The sequence below is a fragment of the Rattus norvegicus genome, chromosome 7 (assembly GCF_021556685.1).
Source record: "Rattus norvegicus strain SHRSP/BbbUtx chromosome 7, alternate assembly SHRSP_T2T, whole genome shotgun sequence".
NCBI classification, from domain to species: Eukaryota; Metazoa; Chordata; class Mammalia; order Rodentia; family Muridae; genus Rattus; species Rattus norvegicus.
This window is the reverse complement of record NC_141540.1, coordinates 43,482,501-43,510,206: the sequence shown is the minus strand read 5'-3', so window position 1 is coordinate 43,510,206 and position 27,706 is coordinate 43,482,501. Positions and strand designations below refer to the sequence as shown.

At 42.2% G+C, this 27,706-nt stretch overlaps 1 protein-coding gene and 1 long non-coding RNA gene across 7 annotated transcripts in view; one reads left to right on the top strand and one right to left on the bottom strand.

The window, feature by feature from the left end:
- Window positions 1-27,706, bottom strand: part of Atp2b1 (ATPase plasma membrane Ca2+ transporting 1) — a 109,629-nt gene that overhangs the window by 47,679 nt on the left and 34,244 nt on the right. For all 6 annotated transcript variants that reach the window (XM_087556051.1, XM_087556049.1, XM_087556050.1 and 3 more), the window contains 1 exon segment: window positions 8,122-8,561. In XM_087556051.1, coding sequence (XP_087412177.1) covers window positions 8,122-8,329 — 208 coding nt within the window. In that variant the 5' untranslated portion in view covers window positions 8,330-8,561.
- Window positions 403-4,779, top strand: LOC148004645 (uncharacterized). Its single transcript, XR_015624592.1, has 2 exons — window positions 403-648; window positions 3,029-4,779. It is a non-coding gene; the product is annotated as an uncharacterized LOC148004645 (long non-coding RNA).

Sequence of the window (27,706 nt, the reverse complement as noted above, 5' to 3'; positions counted from 1 at the left end):
GGCCATGTTCAAAAGGCTGTTGTGCGGAGAGACAAAGGTGCTTGATTCTGGGTTTTAGATGGGAGAGGCAGAGAGGGGAGTAACTGGATCTGCCAGGTACCCTGGAAAGAGATCAGACAAACAGAAGGAATGACTAGATGTAGGATAAAAGGGAAAGAGAAGAAAGAACGGTATCTAGACTTAACTTTTAACTTTCTTCTTCCCTTTTTTTTTTTGGTACAAGGACTTGAGTCGGGGAGGTTTACTGGAATGTCTGAAGCAGGTGGGTTTAACTGAAAATCACAGCTAATATGTGTGCACGTGAGTGGGAGGATGGATGGCGGTTATTTACCCAGATAGGGAACCGCAGGGCTGGTGGAAGAGGAAATGAGGAATTAATAGTTCTGTTTTGTAGACCTGAGCAAACAAGTGGCAATATCTGGTGAGCTGACTGCTAGTCATATTCAGAATTCTCTGCAAAGTCTGAGCCGGAGGGAGACTCCAGCTAGATGAGAGCTTCCTTAGAGAGCAGGCGGAAGGATGAAAGGAAGGACGGCCATTGCAGAGCCTAGGACAGAAGGAAGCATGCTCACACAGTACCCACGGACGCTTCCATGAGAAAGAGGTTTAAAGGATGATACTGCTGACTACAGGAAACGCTGGGTCAAGGTGAGAGCACTGAGTAAGATACAGGCAGAAAACGGCCCATTTTCTTTCATTAAGCAAACGATGATGACCTTGACAAGAGCCTTTCAGCATGTGTGGAATTAAGTCTGGTTAGAAAGGACAGAAGAGACAGTGGGGAGGAGAGAGTGGAAACCTTTTTCCTCCCAGAAGTGTAATACAGTGGGGAGAAACAGATTAGTAAAGGTGAGTTAAAGAGGGTATTATTTGTTTTCTCAAAGATGGGTGGCAGATATTAAAGCAGGTTACCTACCACAGGAAACGAGAACAGAGAAATGACAGGATGACATAAGACTCGTGGATATTATTAGAGTTTAAGACGTGTGAAGAGGCAAGGGGGATGGAATCCACATGACGGTGTCAGTCTGACAGACATCAGGAAGATACTGCCAAGCAGAGTCCAGATAGCGAGGAAACCACCTGGCCCTGAATTTTAAATTAGAGGGGTAGCAAATTATTACAGATAACATATCAAGAAATATAATGAAAATTCTGCAGAGTCCTGTGAGCCTGGCTGATTATAGTATAATGCCGACCAATCAAGGTCAAGTTACCTTCATAAAGAGAAAATACAACCACAGTCCATAGAAAGCTTCAAATTTATACACTTTCTATGTCTTCATCCACCAAGGTGGGGAGAAAAATATAACTCGAAACCGATCCTAGGAACAGGTAAAATAGAGTGACAAGAGTGTCAGCGCTATCTTATTCTTGAGCGGAGAGAGAATCAAAACCAATTATATCAAGTCCCTGTGCCCATTGTTGCTCTTCACTTAGGAAAGGAGGAGCAGGTTTACTGGAGTGTCTGGTGCAGGCAGATTTAGCAGAGAATCAAGGATAATCCATTCCACATACGACTGGGAACTGAGTGACTGTGGCTGTATACATGTGTCTATGTGTGCACTAGTGGGGTGGGAGTGGCAGTTAAGGTGACTTTCCTATGTAGGAGAGAAGGACACAGGCTGAAGAGGATATGGAAAGTGTTTGTGTGCATCCTTCCTCACTGTTTCAGTTTTGAAGGAGGAGGTGATCCCTCACTGGCCCTCAAACTTTCAATTTATCCATCTAAAGTCAGACTTAAATACTCATCCCCATAGGCTACCAAGTGCCAGGCACTCTGGGAAGGTACTAAACACACAAGAGATGGGTCAGGCAGATGCCTTTCCCTGGTTCTTGACCTTAAAGGACTCTGAGTTTGGTAGGGATGACTAATAAGCAGTCACTCTGACACACCCAGTGTATTACATATTAGACGGCAGAGGAGGGGAGACTACCAGAGTATACACAAAGAAACGGACTCCAAACTCACAGGGGTGTGGTGGGCGAAGGAATTCCAATATACTCACTTTGGTATTTCAATCTTGATACTCTCCTTATACAGTGTTGTAGGTGGGGGGTAAAGTGTGCGAGAGACCAGTACTAAAAAGACTAGAAACGAGAGCTAACATGACATCCATTTTTTAGGAAAAACGAAAGATTCGCTGCTTCAAACATTAAGAACCAGAGATAGGAAAGGGGATCAATTTAGAATCAGACCACAAGGAGAGTTCTAGGTGTACTGGAGAAGTCTAAGCTTCATTTCAAAAGCAATGACAAACGACAGGTGGCTTTAAACTAGAAAAATGACAGGCAGTGTGTGGAAGAGACACCAATTATTACACCAGCTGAATTTTTGAAAGAGAAGACAGTGGTTCCTACCCACAGGGTACAATGAAAGAGACACTGTTGGTAAAAAGAAAGGAGTTAGAATTTCCAGGGCTTAATGACCACATGAGAATAGGTTTTAAAAATTCCCACATAAATCAAAGCCATTCAAGTTTCTAACTTGGTAGTGACATGGGTAATAGTTTCAGCAGAAAAGTTTGAGGAGGCTCAGGAACGGAGTTGTAGGAAAAGAATGAGGAATTGGGGCTTCACCCTCAAGGCTGAGGGGGGAATCCTGGGTAGGAACTGTTAATATGGGAACTATGAGCACCCAGGTGATGGCTTGTGAAGTCAGTCTTTTGGATAGCATTGCTCAGAGGGTTGTACCAACCATCAGAAACCTGCAGACTAGTAGCAGCCTGGCAAAGTACAGGAGAGGAAGAATGGCCAGCGGCAAGAAAGAGAACTCCAGGAGTATGTTGGGAAGACAGAAAGGGAGTATTTTGAAAGGGAATTCAATTTACTGCTACGTAAAAATGAAACTTAGAAGCACAATAGAAAACTAATGACATGCTATTTCAGGTTCAAGTATGACTTTTACAATTATATCCATGCCACAGAGTTGGAGAAGCTGTTTAAAACAGCTTAAAAAAAAATCTATAAGCAGTGAAAACAGGTGACCAGAGCAGGCATCAAAATAACATTTAATTCTCTGTTACAGTGGCAATACATTTCTTGGACAAGGTCATGCAGGAGCGACACAGAACTCAGAAGCAGGAAACCATACACGCTAACACACAATAGCCATGCAAACACTGGCTGAACATCTATGCTAACTTGCAAAGTCAAGCACAAACCATGGGGCTTGAGAGCAGTTTTGTACCAGCCCCCGAGTCAGTAATGATTTATCCCTAGGGAAAGGTCGATTTTCTCAAAGAGTTAAACTGTATCACCACATGGAGACAAGGTCAAAGTACACCAGCACCGGAGACTGATTTCTAGGGAGCACAAATACAAGCTGTCATTTAAGACATGGAAACCAGGCAACCGACGACAATAGCTACTGAGCCTCTCCTGCCTCCCATCATGCACCTCGACTGTTTCTATTGCCATCTTTTGCTTCCTCTGTTGGTTTTGTTTTAGAGCTCCTCTTTCACCTCAGTTTGATATTCACCACTTACAAAGCTCAGCTTCACCTGACTTCTTCCCTCCGAGGTGCGTGAAGCCAGGCCTGGTAACTGAGCATGTGTCTTTAATTTGTTATGAATTCACTTTTACACTTTGTTTGGTGCAGTACTACTGCATAACAAATACGATACTTGGAGCCAGAGGGATGCATCCCAGAAATCCACAGCAGAGTCTTCTCTGCCATCCAATACGACGTGCAAGAAAGATAACGGAGGGGTAAAGTAGAAAAGACACCCAGAGCCGTTGTGAAAGTTAGCGGACCGAGAAATGGGATTTAGAGTATGAATAATAGAGTCAATACAGGAAAGCAAAACACAAAAGAAGAATAGTTCAAAATAATTTTAAGTGCTAGGATGTTATAAACAGATTATTCTGGAATAAAACCGACCTCGAGAGCTCCGAGGAATGTGAGATCCATGCTCGTTTTTGAAAGATACGGGTGAAAATAATGACATTTCAAGTCTTACCTTCATTTTACCCCGGACTTTTAATTTCAACCCCCCTCTCAGGAATTATGATAGTTAATGGAGAAGGTAGGAAAATCTCATCTGGCACAAACATGTTCTACTGGCCACCACATCTGTAGTGTTCTTGAGAACAGGCTCCAAGAGGACCTTTTTAGAGAACACGTGGTAAGCTGGTGGGAAGATGGCAACCCAGCTGCCTGGATGGAGATGTGGAGACAAAGGGTGGAGCAGAGACTGAAGGAAAGGCCACCCAGAGCCTGCCCCACCTGGGGATCCAGCCCATACACACAGCCACCAGTCCCAGCCACTACTGCTGATGCCAAGAAGTGCATGCGGACAGGAGCCTGATATAGCTGTCTCCTGAGAGGCTCTGCCAGAGCATGACCAATACAGAGGCGAATGCTCACAGCCAACCATTGAACTGAGAATGGGGTCCCCATTAGAAGAGTTAGAGAAAGGATTGAAGGAGCTGAAGGGGTTTGCAACCCCATAAGAACAACAATACCAACCAACCAGAGCTCCCAGGGACTAAACCACCATCCAAACACATGAACAGACCCATGGCTCCAGCTGCCCTTGTTGGGCACCAATGGGAGGAAAAGCCCTTGGTCCTGCCAAGGCTGGACTCCCAGTGTAGGGAAATGTCAGGGTGAGGAGGCAGGAAGGGAGGGTGGGTGTGTGTGTGGGACACCTTCATAGAAGGGGGAGGGTTTGGGATGGGGGGGTTGATGGATGGGAAACCGGGAAAGGGGATAACATTTGAAATGTAAATAAAAAATCCAATAAAAAAAATAAATAAAGGCTGAAGTGGGGAGAACTCCACAGCCTGGACACTGAATGCCTCCCACAGGGAGCTCCTCAGCCATGAACTCTTGCTAATAACTACTGCTTCCTTCAAGCCCAAAGCCAGTGGGCCAAGTAATCGTGATGAAAACTTTTAAAACCTTTTCCTCCTTTCAGCGTTGATTATCTCAGGTATTGTGTCACTGACAGAAAGTTGACACACAAAACCATTTATCCACCATGTGTAACTCCAAAATAAATCTGTTTTTCCACTGAGGGAAAAAAATTAAGAGACAAGAACAAAGAAGCTCTTTCTTACCCTTTCGTAAGGTATATGGACTGATAAAAAGTTTAAAAAGAAACTTAAAAAAAAAAAAAAAAAAAAAAAAGCCCCTGTGCCAGCCAAAAGTATCTACTCAGAGACAACACAGGTTAGGGGTCACTTTGGGCATGCGCTTAACCATATTGTGCCTATAAAATAGGATAAAGGAGTTTTAAGGATAAAATGGGTTTACATTTGTAAGAAAGCACTAATAACCAATCTAGCACAAAAAAAGTTATGTAATATAAGTGTTGATGTTTTCGTTGTTGCTATTCCTAAGAAAAGTCTGGAGCTGCTCCTTCAGACCAATACAGTCTAAGACAGGCACCTCCAGCACGATTTCTCTTCTCCACTCATTTCTCTCGTAAGCTGAATACACTAACACTGTTTATCTAGACACCGTACATTTAACATGGTGAATGTCTCCCTCTTCTGAGAATAAAGTACGAACCTTCGCTTTATTCATGGATACATGCCCAGGGCCTAAAAAGTACCTGTCACATAGAAGAAGACCCTTTCTGATACTATACTTGAGCAATTTTAAGGCAATTTTAATATATTTCAGTGCCAGATGTATCCTAATTTTATACACAGAATTTTCTCCAACAATTGCCAATACCCTTCTGTCTTAGGGAGATCGATAGAATCTATGGAACACAAGAAGCAACAAGTCAGATCTTGTAAACAAATGCGCTAACGGACAGGGAACACCTTTAATTTCAGTCATAAAACCCATATACTGTGAAGAACCATTTCAGTTCCCGCTTTCCCCGAATACAGATTATTCTAACAAAAAAAAAAAAAAAAAAAAAAAAGCATGCATTAGATACACCGCTGATTCCCTTATGATCTGCGTGGTTGACCAGTGACAAAATGTTAAGATTCTAGAGTGAAATATTTCTAGTAAGTGAAAGCTACGAAGAGTCCTTCGGGAGTATTTCTATGAAGTCTGCTGCCCTTTGGTTATATTTCAGTTGACTATAAACACAAATATGCTCACAATGGGCTGCTTTGTAATCTTTCCAAAGAATATTTCAAGATGAAAAATTATATATATAAAGGCCAATTTATATATAATTTAGGAATCATTAATTCACAGTAATGTGGAGAACACGATCAAGAACTTTGCAAAATCAGAAGAGGAGAAAAACAGTTCGTAATTTCACTCAGTGCCCCAAAGCACACACCATAAAGATAAAATGTTAACTGTGAAATCAGTTCTCCAGAGACCACTCGTGGCTTCTACCATGTTGTCAGGAGTAAATAATCTCTTCTTCCCGTAATTTCTAGAAGCAAAATTTCCAATGAATTCATTAACTAATTCAAAATCAATGTAATGTACTACTTAAAATAATAAAGCAAACTGTACCACAAATTAATGAGAAATCACACTTACGAGAGATGACAAGACGAAGGAGAGGTATACTCAGTAATTAGGAAGCAAAGACTCTAGCAACTCATAGCAACAAAATACAAAAATATGGGTGGGTGAAGGGCAGCCAGTCATATATCTGAGACTAAAGCTCAATGCTGAATCTATGGGTAAGGTATATTAGCTCAGTGCTCAGCTACAGGGCTATATCCCCAGGCACTCAAAGCAATCTTTTATGGATAAATATACATGACCAGGAGGGTTCTTTAATGTTAATATCCCCCACTGATTTGGTGATCATGAAGCATCATCTGTTGGGTTTTACATGAAATACAGTATATACAAGTAAAGAAAACTAATAAACCCAACGATGGAAAACAGCACATCAAGGTATAAATGTAGCATGACAAAAAAGTAGGGTGCTTTCAATGCATGTTTGCATAATGAACAAGCCCCAAGCTTTATCATATTACTAAGGTGTCAACACAAAGTCTATGATGTTAGTAGTTCTGACTTGAAAAGATACGGATAAACCTTGAGATATCTTGCAGAAACAGACCTCACGCCATGAGACGACGGCATTTTAGGACATGGTGAGCATGGACTCTGAGTTCTTCAGCACTGTGGTCCTCAGAGAACTCAAAGGGCCTACCTGTCATAGTAGTGAGCTCTTTCACATATAACCACACAAGTACTTTCCAAGAAGTCTTTTGGTCTGATCTAAAATTCCTGAATAATTTTTTGGAAATCACCTTTTGCTGATACACTAAGTATTGCCATCAGCAGTAGTAATGTTATGAAAATGTTCAGAAAGCAGCTTAATAATTTCTCTATAACTGGCTTTGGAATATATATCAATATAATATTTTAACATAAGAAATTTCCACTCTTACTAAAATAAACAGTACCCAGCAAACATGTATTCTCATGTGTGGGGCTATTCCTCAAGATGTCACGCAAGCTAACACAAGCTCCTTCAATACTTCTGCCTTGCCCACCTCATTAACTTTTCTCTTAACCACGTGATGCCATCATACTATACATCCAATTTAGCCATTCACTTTCTCCTCAGACATGTGGGCAAACTTTGTATCCTTAGTCCTAGGAACAGTAAGGCTGACTTTGTTAGATCATTTCGAAGGCCACAGCACAGCAAAGTCCATGCTACAAAACAAGGGATCCCACAAAACCAAAGCCTTTCCAAACATAGGGAAATTCGACATAATCTGACCACATACATGTTTACTAAGTGAGAGGCTTGGTGCCATCTAAATGAAAAATGTGCGTTCGGGCCTCGGTTGACTGATTATTAAAAGTTTAGATTAAGTCCCATGAGCAAAGCCAACTTTGACGGCTACTGGAAGTGAGAGCTATTTTAAGACACAGGCAAAATGAAGGCGAGGGAGAAGTTTCTTTCCACTGAATCCCCTGGGGGGTACCACTCTCGGCTCTATCTTCTGTGCCTCCAGTGAAGGGCAGTCTTGTTATTGTAAACTGGAACACGCATGCAGACAAAAGGGCAAATTATTTCAGCTCACCATCCTGATAAGTGTAAGTTAACGGGCTCGAACCACAGCAAGCTGATAAGCCATTACCAAAACCATGGCCCCATCATGCCGAGACCATACGAACATGTTTCCGTCGGAGTGGGATAAACACTACTCACTCAACGCAAGACCTACCTTCATTGGGAGATGTTTTCAACTTGGTGCAAATTCCATAGACATCCCCATAGCTTTCCTGTATTTTTCGTAATGCATCTGTGGACCTGAGCTCCATGAGGGCCCGCAGCTCGGCAAGTGTGATGCCAAAGTCGCCATCATGATTAGCTTCTTTCAAAGAGTTTTTCACACCACTATATGCAACTGAGTTGTTTGCCATGTCGCCCATTACAAGGGTAATTTATGAGGAGGAAAATGTTTCCCAAAAAAAAAAAAGAAATGAAATCTTCACTTGATCAATTTTCCAAGATGAAAATCTTTTAAATATTAAAATCTTCCTTAAACCAAACACTCATTGTATGACTTGGTAAAGCAGTTATCAGCAGCAACAATTCCCAGAGAAGTATCTTGACCACTGGCCCATGACTTGTTTCTTCCTCTCAATCTTGAGATGTATACATCTGTGAGAAGAAAAGATTGAGGGGTTAGTTGTTCATTCTCAAGAGCATTTACGACCCACGCACACACGTGTACTTTTTAAGTGCTACCAGAGAGCTAAACGAAGTACACTAGTTACAAATATTCATGAACCATGGTTTTGGATCACAGTATAACTTCTAAAAAAAATGGGTTTATTTAGTCACTAGAACTCAGTATCAAATGAAAACGAACATGTCACTGAACTGGTGTGTGTGTGTGTGTGTGTGTGTGTGTGTGTGTGTGTGTGTGTGTCACCGTTATTAAGTTACTGCTAAAGTGCTTAGTTCCAATTGGTTAGTTCCAACTTTGCCAGTTGCCTTAAACCCATCCTCTCGTCTAACTATTAAAATTAAATAATATTATTTCTTACTCTATCCAGAACACTGAGGCCTAGATAAATTGAACTTTCAGCTAACTTAGTGGATGGAAATAGCTGGTCTCGAGGCCAGAACCCCTTCTCACACATTGGCTTCACCTAGCTTGCTAAACCTTTTCATATGGACCTGCCCATGGGAGGACACACGCAGGGAGCCGAGTAAGCAGTTCCCTGCCTTCCTCCTCGGCTCCATCATCGCTCTGTCCTCTGGCTTTCTAAGCTACCTTCCCTTCAGTTCCCGTCATGCTACCACCTCCGGACTTCTATCTCCGAGAGCTGCTTCTGATGCCTTCGTCTGTTTTCTTTCTTCATTTTCTCACCGTTTATCCAGGTTGTCTACATGTTACTCTATCCTCAGAACCAAGAATTACGGCAGACCATGACAGATGACCAAAGAATGAGTGTGATAAAACATAAAGATGTAAAAAGGGAAAGAGAAAGTTGGAGGAACGAATACGCCACTTTAATTTCTTCACTAGTTTTTCAATCCATCCTTTTAAAAGTACCTACAACTGACCTGGAGGTCTTCCTGCTAAAGATTGGATGTATAATATTCCCTGGTAACTGCAGCCTTCCCTGATCATCATTATCCTAGCTTCCTGGGTTTGAACCCATGTCACCGTTGATCCTGCCCTTAACCATTAAGTCTTCCCATGGCAGCACCTCCTGCATTCATCAGTCCCTTGCATATTTGGCCACTGCACTGGTTTTAAAGGCATTCAAGGTCAAGCTTCAGTTAACTGAATCAACCTTGCTGCCTCTCAAACCATCTAACCCCCTAAATATTTAACAAAGTATCCAGCAACAGGAAAAGTTCCTGGCAAGTACAACTACTTTTTATCTATAAAACTGCTAGAAGGATGTATGCGGACCACAGTCCACATACACCAGCAGCCATTAAAGTCACCTGGAAGGACCTATATCCCAGGAATGTTAAGTTCAGTAGGATTAAGCATGTACTCCACAACTTATATTTCTATTAAATTTCTAGACGATCCAGGTGCTATCTGTTCTGGGAGCATCCTGAAAACTGAAGCTGGTTCTCAAGGCTGGGCAAGCATTTATAATCTGCTGTGCTGAGGATGGCTGGCTAGGTAAAGCTTGGTTGCCTTGCGTTAAATCTGCGAGAATATAGAGATAGATTCTATAAGGCAGTTCCCTTCACTGCATTCCTCCTCCCACTTCATAAACCCTACACTTGCCCAATTACTGCCGTTTTACTCATCTTCTAGGCCAAGTGGTTTCCCACCTACTCACACCCATTATTATAATAAGCAACTTAAAGGAAAAAAACCCCAACTGAGAGTGTGGCTGTTTGATAATCTTCAGTTTCCATACTCAAAATCCGTTGGCTAGAACATCGTATTAGCCCTAATACAGATTCCTTATTATAAGAGATAAAATTAAGATTATTGTCTATGCTGTGACAAGGGCATGCGTGTCTATTTAACTACTGGCCTGCTACCCCCATCGACTGCCATGAGTGATGATCTGTCCAAGGTATAAATCAGGTCTACAGACAGGCAACAGCTTCTTCACCTTTCTGCTTGTTTTTTGTTTGTTTTGTTTTTTTTAAAGGAATGGCATGGCTGTAAGTCTTGTATATTCTAGACCAAAATTTAATGAGGAGATTTACAAGTTATAAAGAAAGACCCCTGTTGTTTAAAGGGCCTGAAACAAAAAGGAAAAGTAGCACTGTGGGTATCATTTAGGTCCCATAAAAACATCTTCCATTTAGCTGTAGTCAGAAACGATATCGTTATTCATTTTTGAGACACACACACACACACACACACACACACACACACACACACACAGAGTACTTTGAGTCACTCCCCAATACCCTCTGGTTCCCCTCTGAATCCTTTCTCTCACCTAGTCCCCCAGTGACTACTTCCTCTATTAGGATACAATGCCCTCTCCACCTCAGGAGCCATTAGCAGCATTAGCTTCCATAGCCTCGTTGTCATCCCCTCAAACCACGGTGAAAAGTTGGAGGGACTGATCTGGTGCAGCAGCTGGCCACAGCTGCTGTTTTCATGGTTGCAATGACAACATCACTGTGTAGATGGCAGTGATTCACGACAGGATAGACACTCTTCCTAGTCTGTGGCTTTTAAATTCCATTCACTCTTTTGTAATGTTCTCTCCCCCTTACCCCCGTGTGTGTGTGTGTGTGTGTGTGTGTGTGTGTGTGTGTGTGTGTGTGTGAGAGAGAGAGAGAGAGAGAGAGATAGAGAGAGAGAGGATGATGATATACATGTCCATCTGAAGCTGAATGTGTACGAGACTCACTTATTTTCCATGCTCTGACCATATGTGAAGTATATCTCTGCATTAGCTGTCTCTGAAAAAGGAATTTCTCTGCCCTGGGCTAAGAGCTGCACTAGTCTATGGAAGGCAGTTTGCTGACATGTCTATTTAGGGAAGCAATGTTAGCACTTATATTTTTTATTTGTCGTTTCTCTGAAGATTTCAACTAGATAAAAGAATGTTATCCACTGGATGTTCTTAAGTACCTCAAGAAAAGGGATAATTACTGACCTAGGCGTAGAAGCAACATACCATGTTCCTACCACTAATAATACAGCCTCCACCAAGTTTTCCCGTCTACCAGGATGCAGTGGACATGTCTGTTGGTCGGAAAGCAGGCATATAACACCAAACACATAATTTATGTAATCGAAGCAATACCAAACAGAAACTGCTGTGTATTTTGGTTGTCACATAAACAGCCTTTCCCCAGCGCTTACTAAATCTAAACTGAATTCCACAGAAAACCATTGCCCCCATGTTCTTTCTACTTCAAAAGTGTGAATGAGACCTGAGTAGACTGTCAACGAGACTTCTGCTCTGCCTGTGTTACCTACCAGCTTGTTCTGTCTTACTGAGTTCAGATCTGTGAGAAACACGAAGCATTACCGTGATCACGCAGCACCACACGAGCCAATAGGGAAGGCCTGTCAGGGTAGATAGATTGGTGTGTGCACGCGTGGATGAACATGTGCCTCCTTGGTTCTCCCAAGGCATCTTTTAAGGCCTGGCTTAAACAATGAGTAAAGTTTGTCCTGTCCTTGATTTTTCCAACCACTTATCAAGAAACTGATTTTAGAAGTTGAGTTTTTTATTACTGGAGGAGTCCTGAGCTTTGGTTGAGTACACGGTTGCGTTCAGTTCCGTTACACTAAGGAAAGAGCTTGAGAAAAGGCTGTTCAGGGGAAGCATCTGAATGTAATGCAACCACTCTCCAAAGTAGACCACCAAAGACCTACAAATTACACACCAGCTGCTTTCTCCTTCTAGATGACCTATTACCACCCGCTGCTGTTCCCTCCTTTACTCGCTCATTCATCTAAGCCAGTGACAAAAATGCCAAGGGCGACAAAAAATGCTTTTACTTGTTAGCCTTAAAGTTATAGTCATGTAAGAGACGAGCTAATTTTGGATTCAAATAAAATACAAAAGACACCAGCCAGATTGTCTATTTTGATTCCCTTTGTTCTTCAAAGACATTTCACCTTCTGCTTTTAAAGGTTTAAGAAAAAAGTTTTAAGTGGAAGCTGAGACCTCAGAGAGACGATGTCTTAAAGAAGACACACAGCTCTACTATTTAGGACACTGAGCCTATAAAATGTATCCCGGAACAAACGGCACTTCTAACTAACCCACTGTTCGTAGTCTAAGGTTTTATGGAAGTAGACAGCTGCAGCCCGACACAGAGCAAGAATAGCTAAAATCTGCAGATGGGGAACCTAGGGGGATTCTTCCCACAACATGAGCTTTCCTAGGAATGGCCGGGCAGAGACACCAGGGAACACGAAGGACGGCTGTGAAGTCCACTTGCTAAATAAACTCAGGGGCAGTGCTGTTAACAACACAACCTCAATCCCTTCTTTCACAAGGCAGACCCCCATGGAGGCCACAGGGGAAGACGCATGAAAGCCACCTAGATTCAATAAAGGTCAGTAAAGGTAACTCCAGATTTTAAATCATTTACACAAGCTCATGAAATGAAATATGGGGTCGTATAAATCATTCTATGAAGCGATTTTGATACATACACCGACGTGAGATTCCTACAGCCAAAACCATAGGCTGTCGTTACTAAGAACAGCAGCAGCAAGACTGCCCTTCAAATGGGCTTTCCAACTCTGATGATTCGAAATGTGTCCTAGTGAGCCGAAGGAGTGAGAAGTGTGTTTATTTGATCCATAAAGATTTAAAGCTGGATAATCGGGAAATATGTTAGATAAGGGAGCAGGATCCAGACAGACAGATGGGAATGAGGCTCAATTTAATCGGCACCCATGTACCTTATATTTAATTCTAAAACATTAACTTTACGAATATGTATAAGGATGTGCCAGCATATATGAAAGGCAAAGGCCAAACTTATCAAAGCTAAATATGTGTTGATACTACTTGGCGTTATTGAGTTAATAGTAAGGTGTTAACCTTAATCACAAAATCATCAATTTTCTGGAATAATATTACATTCTGTAAAATGAACTAAAACATAACATAACAATAAACAAAAGTCCTCACCTTGTGAAGTAACAGTTATGAGGGAGTCGTATAATTTAAGGGATATGGGAGATAAAATCCAATTTCCCATTTGACAGATACTGAAGGCAAACACTCTTGATCACCAAGTATTCGACACTTTATCTCTAAAAGGAGAGCAAATGCCTAACCCTGAAATCAGGGTACACTTCCTGACAATGTGCTGATGCCGAGGTCTAAGTGCCATCCTGCGAAATAACTGTCACTACACTGAAAACTGGGCCATGAGGTAGACCAAAGAGCTTAAAAATAGTTTGGGATTACAGCTTTCTCACAAAAGAACATGTAAAGAGAACTCCATCTTCTTTCTTGGTTCTCATCCTTGACTTTACAAGTCTTTCTTTCTTTAAAGATTTATTTATTTGTTTTATGTAAGTACACTGTACGCTGTCATTGTCCTCAGACATACCATGACAGGGCATCTGATCCCATTACAGATGGTTGGGAGCCACCATGTGGTTGCTGGGATTTGAACTCAGGACCTCTGGAAGAGCAGTCAGTGCTCTTGACCACTGAGCCATCTCTGCAGCCTAGAACTCCATCTTCTTAACTCTCTCTCAGCATGTGTGGAATATGCATGCACATGTGTGTATCAGCATAAATCAATTTCATTTCCTTTGTACCCTGACAGGCAGGTAAGGGACGGACCACTAGCCTCTGTAACTGTTTCTCTTTGTGACCAGCATTTTAGCCATAGCTTTGGTAACTTAGAGAACCAACCGCCCCAGCCAGTCTTCCTCAATCACATTCAAGTTAGTGGACAACCTGAACCTCAGCCCCTTAGAGCAGGGGTTCCCGACCTTCCTAATGCTTCAAGTCTTTAATCTAGTTCCTCAGGTTGTGATGATCCCCAACCACAAAGTTATTTTCACTGCTATTTTATAACTGCGATTTTGCTACTATTACGCATCAAAATATAAAGATCTGGGTTTTCCGATGTTCTTAGGTGATTCCCGTCAAAGGGTCATTCACTGCTCAAAAGGGTCTTGACTTACATGTTCAGAACTGCTGCCTTGAAGGCCGCTTGAGGGGATGGGCAGATAACTACCACACGTTGGACCAGACCAACTGCCTACTACACCGAAATATTACGAAAAGGGAAGAAATATTTTACGCTGTCTTGTATCTCAGCAAGAAAACTGCAATCCTTCACACCACTTCCACAGCTACTTCTGCAGGAGTCCCAAACACCTTTCACCAGATTCCTGCCCCAAAACCCTGAAACCTTTCAATGACCGAAACATTTTTTAAGAAGCGACGGTGCCTTGCTTCCAACTATTAGATATAATTCTAACAGTGGAAAGAGCATGTGGTCTGATACTACAGTTTCAGAGAGCACATAATTTAAAAATCACGAATGGTGGGAGCTTCCTCTACGAATTACAGCGCATCCAAATTATTTCATTAAATCAATTAGAAATTGGGTTAGGAATTAGGAAGCCAAGGGGGGAAAAAATCAAATTTAATATGACTCAGAACTTCTGTTTTATTCTTTTCAAAGAACTTAAAGAAAACCTACTCATCTTAAAAAACACAAAGTCTACACAGCTTAAATAGAAGTTAAACCCTGTTGCATGCACGGTCTCTATCTCTCTCACCGTCTAAGCAGGGTCTCATTTATACAGAACTGATACAGCAGAAAGCAAGCACTGTTCACAATGCCTGATTAATCAATCTCAAAAGATTCCTGACTACCGTTCTCGCTCCCTCGGTAATTTACTTATCTCCTAGAAGGCTATTCCGGGCAGAGCCTGGGTACTGCAAAAGTAGCTGCAGCTGTGTGGAGCAGTAAACCTAGCATGAAGGCTTCAGCAAGTGTGTGGGGGTGGGTGGGGGCAGACTCTTAGAACAGAAGAGGACCCAACCTGCACTCTCATCACAGCTGCTCTCTCCAATCTGTACCCATCTGAGTCACCTCTCTGTGTCTCTCCCAGTGAACTGTGACCTCAGGATAGGATCTGTCCTATTGACTTTTAACCCTCATCTGTGTCTGGGGTATAGAGAGGGTTCAATGTTTATTGAGTAGAAATGCTTTTAGCTTGTGCCTTGAGCTGTAATCCATTTCAAACGGCAGCTCTGCATAAAGCAAATGGCAATTCAATAAGGACAACGACAACAACAAAAAAACCCTTACAACATGTTAAAAATATACGCTAATTTCTGAGAAGGTTGGCATTTGAGGAGTTTTCAAGTCGTCTTGGTATTAAAGATGGATCATTTTTATTTCCCTTTGAGTCCTTTTTAGACAGTAGAAAATAAAAAGTACTTTATTTAGCCTGTGCTTGGTGACACAGTCATGGGGAAGAGGAAGGAGCGTCTCTGAGTTCAAGACCAGCCTGGTCTACACAGTGAGTGGCCAGCCAAGGCTCCATAGTGAGAGCCTGCTTTACAAACAAACAAATAAACAAACAAATGCACGTACGTATATACATAACATTTCAGAGAGTCTCAAATGAATTATACACTACCGACAATCATTCTGAACAATGGTCCTAGATTGTTGAGAGCAAGCAGGCCAAGCAACAATTCTGGGCTTTAGTATTTCATAAAGTTTGGAGGATATGGCCTGCTAATTTGACGAATAAAGTGTTCAAGTTAACCATGCCAAATGGAAATATAGCAAATCAGTATAGGAATCAACTTAGCAAGGCCTCCTAAGAAACAATGATATAAAACTCCCATCTAGTAAAGGCCATTTAATCAAATGCTCAACCCAACAGGTAACTGCAATCCTTCGAAATGCACTGTTCTGATTTACTTCCCCTTCCCGGATCAACTTACTCCACTCCAGCTTCTCCTATGCAGGAGAAGCCACTTTCTAGGTGATGGGTGATTCTCAGGTTCCTGAACCTGCAGAGCACACGCAGTCCTTGTTTGACTTCCTGGCAACCTTTGCTACTCTTTGCCACTCCCCACTCTCGAAGTTTCTGCTGTTTCAATGTGCTGGACTCTTGTTCCCATCACACGGTTGTCCCTGGCTGCACGTTTCCACTTTCCACAGCTGCTTTGCTTCTTTGAACAACTGTCAGGGAAGTCAGTGGGGCAGGGTTGGGTGATAGTAACTGTTGTCATCTGGCTTTTGTCAGAGACGACCAGATTGGCTTTTAGATAACAAAAATTTATTTGCAAGTTGCAAGTGTGAGAATTTTGTTTGTTTTTTCTCTTATTTCAGAATTCCACAATTAAATGACAACACTCAGAGCAGTCCGGCTCAGAGAAAATATGAAAAGAGCTTCTTTATCTTCCTCTCAACTTTTATTCCCATTAACTTTTCATCTATAACAGTGTAGGCCAGCCTCAAACAAAGCAGGGCCATAGACTGGCCATTCAACCACATCTCTGGGCTTTCAATACCTGCCACTTCCAGCACATACTAAGACTACATGTTCACAACGACACTGCACTGAAGGAGGGTATACAATAAAACTTTCAGTGTCAATGATCGAAAGCACAGATATCTTAAGGATGACTCAAGACCCTTTTGCTTTACGATCAGGTAAGTTGGTAGAACCTTACTTATCCAGTGGACTGGTGACATGGATGTCTATGGGGAGACTGGCCCAATCTTGCAAGGATGTACCTACAGAATCAACAAACCACAGCCTCTCAGTTTAACAAGGCTCGGTCATTTTAATGTTAGTCAGTCGCAGTGTCCATTGACTGGTAATACTTGTGAGGCTCTTAGAATGTGCAGCACTGGGCCCCACCTCAGGAAACATCTCCAGTTGATGCAGCACACGGTAGGAAACCTGTATTCCTAACTGCTGGGGGATGTTAGTTCTGCTATCGCTCTGGTAAGCCACTATTTTGTGAGACTGTGTCCTGAGCTTTGACTCATGAACTCACTGTTGGATATCCATCTTGACCCGAAAGTTCCTGGACAAAAACGGGCAAATTACTCACGATGCTGCATTGTGCTAGTCCTAATCTGCGTGAATAACTCAAGGCAGATTATTTTCTAAAAAATATTTTGTGAGCTGGTACTTTGAGCTGTTCTGGTTTTACACTGATATTTTTCTGCTTAAGTCTCATATTTCACAAATGCTGTGAATAATTTTTTCCTTTCGAACTAAAAAGGTTTAAACACCTTAAGGCATCGATTTTACAAATTTAACAAAACGCTCTAATCTAGATACAGCTACCTTATCCACGTCTCAAGACGAACCATACCCTCCACCCCCCCGCCCCATTCTACTGATCTACTTAGGCGTCTCAAACCTTTCATGTTTACAGTAAGATTCTTGGTTGCAAAGATTTTTGGTTGGGGGGCGGGGGCACTTTTGAGAAGCTCCAAAATAAAGTTAATTTTATATAATCCTGTGCAATTTACCAAATATAAGAACATACTATATCTCCGGTTAAATATGAGAACCAAATGTTCTATCATTTTCTGGTCTCTCTGGTGTTGAAATTTTCAGCTACAGTCAAGGAAGAGATTTCTAATTTAAAACAGTGTTTTTCCCTTCTGTTCAGGAGCTAAGAGGCACCATGAACACTTGAATGTCACACCAGCTGCTTCGCCGGCCTACTCAGTGCTTAAGAGCTTCTAGCCTGTCAGTTCACAAGAACCTACACTTACATGCCTAAGGAAACAGGATGCTCATTATGTCACCGAACAGGCTCACCCAAAGAAAGCTTGGCAGTTCTGAGGAAGGCTAACTCTTCGCTGTACATGGACATGAGCTTTCTGCTTTATTGACTGGAAATTCTCTAGTTCAAAGATTTGGCCCAGCACCTCAGAACTGAGCATAAAGCTAAGAGGATGAGACGCTTGCCCATGTCTTCATTCCTATTGTATTTAGGGAGCTTGATTGTAGATGGCCTTTTGCAACTTCTAGCTACAGGTACCGAAGAGGAGCTTGAAAAATCAATACTTCCTCTCATGCTAGTTCAAGTAATTTGGCTGAAAAAATAAGCTATATTTTAAGAAGATATTAGGCAGTATTTGATTTATGATTAACTCAATAGAGTGCAAAGAGTCTGGGCATTAATTGTGTTGAACTGTAGCACAATCCATCACATCACCAACGTTCCTCTAAGTTCTTCACGTATTCCCAATCTTTCTCCTTTAATGCCCCCACCCCTACCAATTCCTGACCTTCTTTTGTTTGTATTCTGTCTGTAACTGAACCCATTGAGGCCATCACCTAGAACTGCTCTATTTTCAGATTTCCTCTTTGGCACAACTTTTCTCACTAGTTAACCAAAATCTTGTCACACGTTCTGACTTCTAAGGCCACCAGACTCGTCAGCGACACCAGGTGCCCTCAAAAGCTAACTTCCCAGTATCTTTACGTTTGACTTTCTCTGGTCTTCTTACTATGCCCATCTGGTTAATTGGTGACCCCTTGAAGACACATACCATTAAGGTTAAGGAATACTAAAAAAAGACATCTTTAACTAATTGAAGAGGTGGGTGGAGAGGGAGGGAGGGGGGGTGGTCTCAGTATGCATCTCTAGGTGTCCTACAACTTGGTGTACATACAGGCTGGGCTTGAACTTGATGTAATCCTCCTGTTTCTGTCTCTGGCTTGCTTGTACCAACCATGCCCACTGAAAAACAAATTAAAACATTTCTTAAGGCCAAACACAGTGACACACGCCTAGAGCTCAGGAAACAGGAAACAAATGTTCTGAGTTCTGGTCTACATAACAAGTTCTGGTCTACCTAACAAGTCAGCCAGGGCTGTACGAGATCTTGTCTCAAACCAAAGAAAGCCAAAACACAAAACCAAACCAAACCAAACCAAACCAAACCAAACCAAAACGAAAACTAAAACAACCTCCCCCACTACAAAGAACCAGGTTTTAGTTCCTTAGTAACTTACATGTGCCTCTGTAATACATAAGTGATTCTGTTCTATATAACTAATCCTATTCTGATTTCACAACTTTCTTACATTATTTGCATTCCTGAAGTAATCCTGTTTCCTTAATTGCCATGGTAGAACAGCATCTCAATGCCTTTTTGGTTAGGTTTCTCACTTGGCTTTGCGAATATTCACATACATTCTACTCCATAAAAGACCATATCTTTCTCTTCCCTTAAGAAGTGTCCCTCTCCTGGACTTTCTTAACCCACAAGATATCCAGCTTCATCTCCTTCTTCCACACCTACTAGAAACATCTGCCCTCAATACAATGTCATCCCTGATTCTCTCCTTGAGGTTGGCAATTGGATCTATCCTTGAGCACATACTCCTGAGATGAGATTACAGTGATTAATGATCTCAGGTTGCTTTCCAGGCCCCATCATTCTCTACGTAGCTGTCTCATCACCCAGCATTCCCCTCTTCTATTCACTGTATCACTTAGTTCTCATACGTCTCTAACCAAATTCACTGTCTTTTTAAATCTTTATAACATCTTAAATGAGGGCATCACTACATCCACTTGCAGGACTCTCTTGGCAACTCTCATAACAACATGGCCTCCATCAGCTACCTTGCTCTCTTGCTCCAGGTTACGTTACAGCTGTGGACCCACATCACCATCTAAATATTTGGTAGTACTTCACGTGAAATCACCAATATTAAACTTAACCCTGTCTCATCCAAACCAACTTCCTAAAGTTTCTATTGGTCCCAAAGATATCTGAAAAATCCCCCAAATCCACTGTTCTGTCCAATATTCACATAAAAGTCAATCTTTTTCTCTTCCCATAAGAAGCATGCCTCTCCTGGATTTTCTTAACCCACAAGCTATCCAATTTCGTCTCCTTCTTTCAACCACAGCTACTAGAAACATCTGTCCTCAACGTAACTTGAGGGCTGTTCACAGTCTATAAAGAAAAAAGGCAAGGGTACAAGCAAGAACAAACAAACATGGCCCAAGGACTCACAAAGGAAATGGTGAACAAAGAACGAGGTATTAATGAGTGTGTGACTTCAAGAACGACTTCTGGCTTCAGTGTCTAGAATACAGCTCACCTAGACCAGAAGTGCAGGGAAGTAAGATGACTCTGATGCCATTGGGAGTATGGCAAGAAGGTGGTACAAGCAATAGCTGGTCTTGTGATTAAAAAGCATTATTTCTACCTCTGAAGTATTTCACAGAAACTAATCTTCTCTCCTAAAGTACAACCTCAGCTTCCATTACAGAATGCTAAAATAACAGTAGCACTCACATAAAAAAAGAGAGTAAGAGTTGGGGAGATGGCTCAGCAATTAAGAGCTGTAGCAGCTCTTCCAGAGGACTGGGGTTCAGTTCCCAGGACGCACACAGGCCATTTGAAACTGCCTGTGACTAGTTCCAGGGGATCTTAGAGCCTCTGGTCTGCAAGTGCTTGCACACACACCCTCCCTCAAGAGGCACACACATTTAAGTTAACGTAAAGAAAATAACTGAAACTGAAGGTTGATTAAAGAACCAATGAGAAAACACATAATCCTCCAATTTGCCGACTCTGTGATTCTTTCTGCTATTATTAAAGACAAGTGAAAGCACTTTAAAGGACTGAAAATATTTGTGCCACCTTTTGAGACGACCAGAAACGAGTTTAATTTCCCTTCTTAGCATTATAGAAAGTAAAGAGAATGAACGAGGAAGATGAGGATTCCTTGTAGGACAGTGGTAGAAACTGGGAAGCATCTAGCTCATGAGCATTAAGCCCTCCAGGTCTTCAGCAGACCCACAAAGCAAAGGGGCAGACTGCCACCCTGGTGCACGCTCCCTTGTGAGAGGTGACCTACTGCTCTGCCATTAATTGGCTTCTCTTTCAAGGGACGCTTGCACTGTCCCTCTCTAACCTGAAAGCAGGGAAACACTCCATTTCTGTGTTCCTATGGTCTTTCAGGGCCTCTGTAACACAGGCAGCCATGTCCTGCAACCTCTTGTGCAGACTGCATTCTTCCTTGTAAAACCCCGGGGTCTGAAGGCAGAACAGTCATTCATTTCTGCATCTCCTAGTGACCACTCTGGCAACAGCCCTTTTCCATAGAAACAGTTCCTCACAGGGTAATTAAAGTGAACTGGAGCACACCAGGCCACAGCAGTAAAGACAGCATGGTTCTTTCTGAAAGAAGGCTCATTCAGGTGCCAGCAAGACCGGACTTAGTTTCTTTCACCCCTCAAGGCCATGTGGCCCGCCAGCCAATCAGAACAGGAGTGATGGTTAGTCCATAGCTCCACAGATTCCACTTTTTTTTTTCAAACTAGCAGAGTGACCTTGACAAATACTGTTTCATTTTCCTAATTTTCAAAACGTGAGGAAAGTGTTAATCTTAACTCTCTGGACTTGGCTCGCTGTGAGAGCCAGCACCGGTACAGAAAAATTAGCACTTGGTGAACTGTAGCTATTGCTACGATTTGACTAACAACGAAATGTTTGGACTATTTTCCTATTATACACTTAATATCAACCCTATATGGTGGAGGGCACACATTTATTTTATTAAACAGACAAATGTGTTAATTTTGGCATTTGAAGGTATGTGAAATCCTTTCATACAGTGACTTCAAATAAAATTTAAAACTTGCAAAAAGCTGAAGAATTTTGTTACAGCTAATTTCCAAAGTACGCTGGTTCATATTTGAAAGCCTAGCATAACAGTCACCCAAAGGGGGTAGAAAAGTTCTCTTCCTGTGGTCAAAATCAGATATTTAAATTATTAAATGTTATTAAATTAAGAGTCTTGGGAAAAAAATAACCACTGAAGAAAACTAAGACAAAAACCTGGAAAACTCTTTGCTGCATAATATTTAGGGAGGAAACACAGAAATATATGTACCCAACCATTATAACCAAATACTGTAGGGAGACAAGAACTGGCAACTATTAGGAAGAAGCGAGCAGCTAGCTTTCAGGTTATATTTTAAATAATAAACAAAAGATAAATATGTTTAAAAATAAACAGTAAGCAACACTTCCCTAATGTTTCAAGTGTCATTTGTACAACGCAAAGTCAAAATGCTGTTTTTATTAACTGCCTGGCATTCTGATTTTAATGTACCAACAGTTTACTAAAATGGCAAGTACCATGGTATCAATGTCCTGATCGTATGTCCTTTGGCCACTTCAGTGATGAAGGAACTGAGTCACATCTTCAATGCACTTACAGATAAACTAAGAGTATATGCTTCACGCCAGTTTGAGCAAGTAAAGGAAGATGGTACAACACAATGAGACATATGGCCTGCAGAAGAGCCTTCTTAGAATCTGAACACAGAAAAGCAAGTATAAACATCCAGGCCATTTTAGGGAAGAGAAAGCTTCAGACTTCAACCGACTCAGTCTGTCTTGATGGGAACATCTAGGAGGAATTAAAAAGTAAAATCCTTGTATTGGGTCAAGCCAAATGACAGCACCATTTCTGTAGATGGAAATCAGTAAAACGGCAGCAGCCTCACAAGGTTAAATCCAGTACATGGAGGTGAGCAGAAAGAACGCTTTACGTAAATGTCCTCAAAAGAATAAACTAGAGCCCATGTCTCAAGATCCATGATTGTTAGATAGACTGACTAAATTAATTTAACTCAAAGGGGGAAGCATTACAATAAGGAGAAACAGGCTGGCCAAACACTGCAGAGCAAGCAAAGACTAGTTAGGCTTGAGAAGGAAAACCCAGCCTTAGTCATTCAGCGTAATGGGATCTAAGCACATGGTGAGGTTTAGGAGTCTTTGTGCCACAGACGGAAGGAAGTGAATCACCGACAGAGGTCACCAGATTGCGCTAAGTCATTTGTGGTACGAGCGTTGTACGGCTCATGCTAGGTAACCCTCCCAACCCCCACGAACAAGGAAGGGACAGTATTACATATTCCAACATGATAGATACATCCTGACATGATAGAGACATTCCACCATGCTCTTTACGAACTTCTTACTCTTTTCTCTGGGTAACCTATCCAGAGTGGGAACAACAGGCAGGATTGAGGAGTTTCTCACAGTGACCTTCAAAAAAAAATCCTCAAGTGGGATGGAGAGATGGCACAGTGGGTGGTGTGTGTGCTGTGAAATCACTGGGACCTGAGTTCAGATACCCTGGATACTCAGTGCCATGTGTAAGACAGGAGCAGAGGCACCGTTTGTAAACCCTCCCTTTCACACTGCCCACCATGAAAGGACAGGCTTGGGAGGATCTCAGGTGCTTGCTGACAAGTCAGTCCAGCTGATGCTCTTGGTTCAGTTACCAATCCTATCTCAAAAATGGGTGAAAAGTGACAGAGAAGACACCCACTGCTGACACCTGGCCTCCATACCATACATGTGCACAGTCAAAAACATGTGTACAGGGGGTTGGGGATTTAGCTCAGTGGTAGAGCGCTTGCCTAAGAAGCGCAAGGCCCTGGGTTCGGTCCCCAGCTCCGAAAAAAAGAACCAAAAAAAAAAAAAAAAAAAAAACATGTGTACAGGCGCGCGCGCGCACACACACACACACACACACACACACACACACACACACACACACACACAGAATTTAAACACCACAAATCAGTTACCTGGCATTCTGATTTTCATATCCATCTCACCAACACTGTTAGGATGAGTCTGAGTGAACCGTCTGCAATGGAGTTACACTGAGCTTCAGCCACTCCAAGTTTGACTCACTCCGAGGTAAATTTACTCTAGGATGTGACAATTCCCATCCTGTGACATCCTCTCAGGGACAGCTAGTCCTCTCCTTCCCAAGATGAGACACGTTTACCCCATCATCTGCTATCTCCTTCTCCTTCAAATCTGAGTGTAAGAATGAACATCAGAGGAACAAGATGTTTGACTAGGCTATCCTGGCCCCCAGCACTCTCTGCTGGCCTCATTCTTCTCATGTGTGTGCAAATAAGACAAATCATCTCCCCCTCCTGATCTACACTTTTCACATACAATTCCTTGTCTTTGTATCGCCGGCATTCTTCCTCTGGGTCTGACTGGCTTTTCTGACTGGCTTTCCTAACCACTTTCTGTCTCTCCTCAACCACTACCTCTATGCCGGCCTCAGCAGAGTCCAAGGTTCAGTACACCCTTAGGACTTTATTATTTCCTACCCTACTCTACATGGCACCGTGGAATACAGTCGTGTCTATCTTTGCACATGCAAGGCATTAAAGGGTAGTGTACCCCCGAAGGCCTACACACAAGAGTGTGTACTCAGTGCTTAGTTCAGACTGCAACTGCACACTGGTATTCTCCTCCCCAAGTTCTGTCTGTTGTTTTCATTTGCTCGACACTAAAATTTCCAAATCTAAGCCTGAAATTCATTCCAGTAACCGATTCTGGTTGTCCTGAAGAGGGACTAACTCAGGGTACTCTGACAGAGAGAGTTTCTACCAGCCCAGTTAAACGTGTCTCTTCAGCCTTTTCACAGCCTTGCCCACATGGGACTCTTAAGAGGGAAATGGTTCGTCCATGTTGCATTTTTTGAGCTTATTTTTACCTCCCCGCCCCCCATAACACCTATTAATATACTCTGGAGTCAGTGTTTCATAGGATATTTTAGAAGGGCTCCTCCAGTCAACGTACCTACCACCACTTACTGGCAAAAACAACTCTCATCTCCGGCTGTATCTACCCAGTAGTCAGTCAGACCTTCTGTAACAGTGGTACTCAACCCATCGGCCACAACCCCTGAGGGGCAGGGGGGTTCACATCAGATATTTACATTATGATTCATAATTATAACTGAAGTAGCAATGAAATAATCTTATGATTGGTGTTCTCCACAACATGAGGAACTGTACTAAAAGGCCGCAGTGTTGGGAAGGTTGAGAACCACTACTCTCTAACTCTCCACCTTACTTTTGAGGCACCTTATCCCACTGAACCTGGGACTCTTCATCTGGCTGGAGACTGCCTGGCCGGCAAGCCCCAGAGACTGTCCTGCCTGCCTGCCTGCCCCAGGGCTGGGACTACAGATGTGTGCCACCCTACCCAGCCTTTGACGTATGCTCTCAGGATCTGAGCTTGCTGAGCCTCTCCCCTGGCCCCTCATATGCTCTCTATTTTAATCACACCCACCCTCTGCCTAGTCCCTCTAAACTACCGAAATTTCATATCATGCCCTGGGTAAGAGTTAAAGGTCCTGTCTATTAGACACGAATGTTGCTATCAACGTTCGAGGGCTGCCGTAAGGATTAGAACTGAATGCGGCACCCTTTCTCTGTGATGCAGGTGGAAATCCTTCCTGCTATGGCAACTGTGATTCAGGGAGCACAAGGATTTCGATCTCCTTGGAACAGGCAGCCCTGCTGTTGTAAATATTAGCTGAGGCTTTTAAGTAGGTAACTAAGCAATGTGGATAAAATGCAGTAAGAAAAATACATAGAAGATAGCAACGTACAGGTAGCCTTTTCATTTACCAAATATTTAATGCTGAATTTCCCCAATACTTTATTATCATATAGTGCATCTTTCAACTAGTGTATATTTTCAAGACTCTCATGCCCATTTAGTTTTAATCCATGAACACATTAACATGAGAAGAACACAGATATTTAAATAGTATCTCTTTAGTCCCAGGTATTGCAGACTGAGAGAAGACAACACCCCACCCCACCCCCACCCCCAAAAAGTTATTCAGAACATCTGCCTCCTACTACAGGCACAGTAAGTATGTAATTGTTTGTAGTGTTTGCTTTGAGATAGAATTCCACTAAGCATGGCAGGCTGGCCTAGAAGCCATGATTCTCCAGTCTCGGCCCAGCCCAGCTGCACATATATCCATCCATCCATCCATCCATCCATCCATCCATCCATCCATCCATCCACCCACCCATCCATCCATATATCCATCCATCCATCCATCCATCCATCCATCCACCCACCCATCCATCCATATATCCATCCATCCATCCATCCATCCATCCATCCATCCATCCTTCCTTCCTTCCTTCCTCCCTCCCCCCCTCCCTCCCTTCCCTCCTTCCTTTCCCCATTATTTACAGTTCCATATCATTGAAAGGGAATAAGAAGGTGGTGGTGATGGAAACTCCAGCTTTCTGATTAGTCTCTAGAACTGGCAAGAAAATGCAAGGGATTTGAATGAATGTAGGGATGGGTAAACTGTGACCACAAGCCTTAGAATTAAAAGAAAATTCTTCAGAACTGTTCCTGAAATAGCAAAGACACCTCATATTAATATTCCTTTGGCTTACTGAGGTAAGGAAAATCTCTCAGTGTATTATAGAATCAGTGATTATAATGACAATACTAACAAAAGCTAACATTCACATGGTGTTTAACTTGGCCCTATTGGATTGGTAACACAGGACGCACACATAACGCAAAGATCTGAAATGTTCTCAAGTCTGAACATTCTGAGGGTCATGTTGGATTCTGCAGCATTTATAATTTTCAATTTAGGGATGGTCTGTCAGCAGTCGCACAAATACTGCAAAATATAAAAAAACAACTCCAAGAACTGAAACAGTCCTGGCCCCAGGCATTCCAGATAAAGGAGAGCCAATCAGCACATGGAAAGTACAGTCAGGTGGGCTAACTAACTCTCCCAAGGTCACACAGGTATTAAGGGCAGAGCTGGGATTCACACCCGTTTCCTGTGAAACATCCCTCCACATCTCCATGGTCTCTGCATGTATTTAAAAGAACACTTGACCTCTCTGAGATGATCATCTATTTGGAAAGACAGCAATTCACTAAAATAAAAATAGCCTACCATTAATGTGAAATATTGCCCTGCATTACTGGAAATGCTATTACAGAAAGCACACTTACTTGAATCAGATATCTGAGCTCTTAAAAAAAAACAAAATGGTCAAATGCTATAATAATCCCAAATCTGCAATGCTTTTACAGGTATTACAGGAGCCCTAGCTACACAGAGGAAAGCTAATATTTATTTAAAAGCCAGATACTAAAATTCGTGGAGTTGAAATCTTGAAGCGTCTCCATTTTAAAAATCAGGGAACTTGTGTGTTATCATCAATATTTACACTGAAGCTCATTAGGTAAAAGGCGTCATATTACATTATAGAAACAAGAAGAGGCAGAGGGCAAGAGTCCCATTAAGTTTACGATCCAAGAACAGAATCCTTCATTAAAAATGGATTAGGAAGCATCAGTTTGTCCCAGCAATAAGTCTATGCTCATGCTTTTCATAAAACATGTATGCAAGAGTAAGCAGGGGCTCGTTATATAAATAGCGATTTCTGTCCTTCAGTGTCAGGCCATCTATGCAGCGCTCACTCATGTACTCTGAAGGCAGCGCTACTGCTTAGGCTTACACATGATGA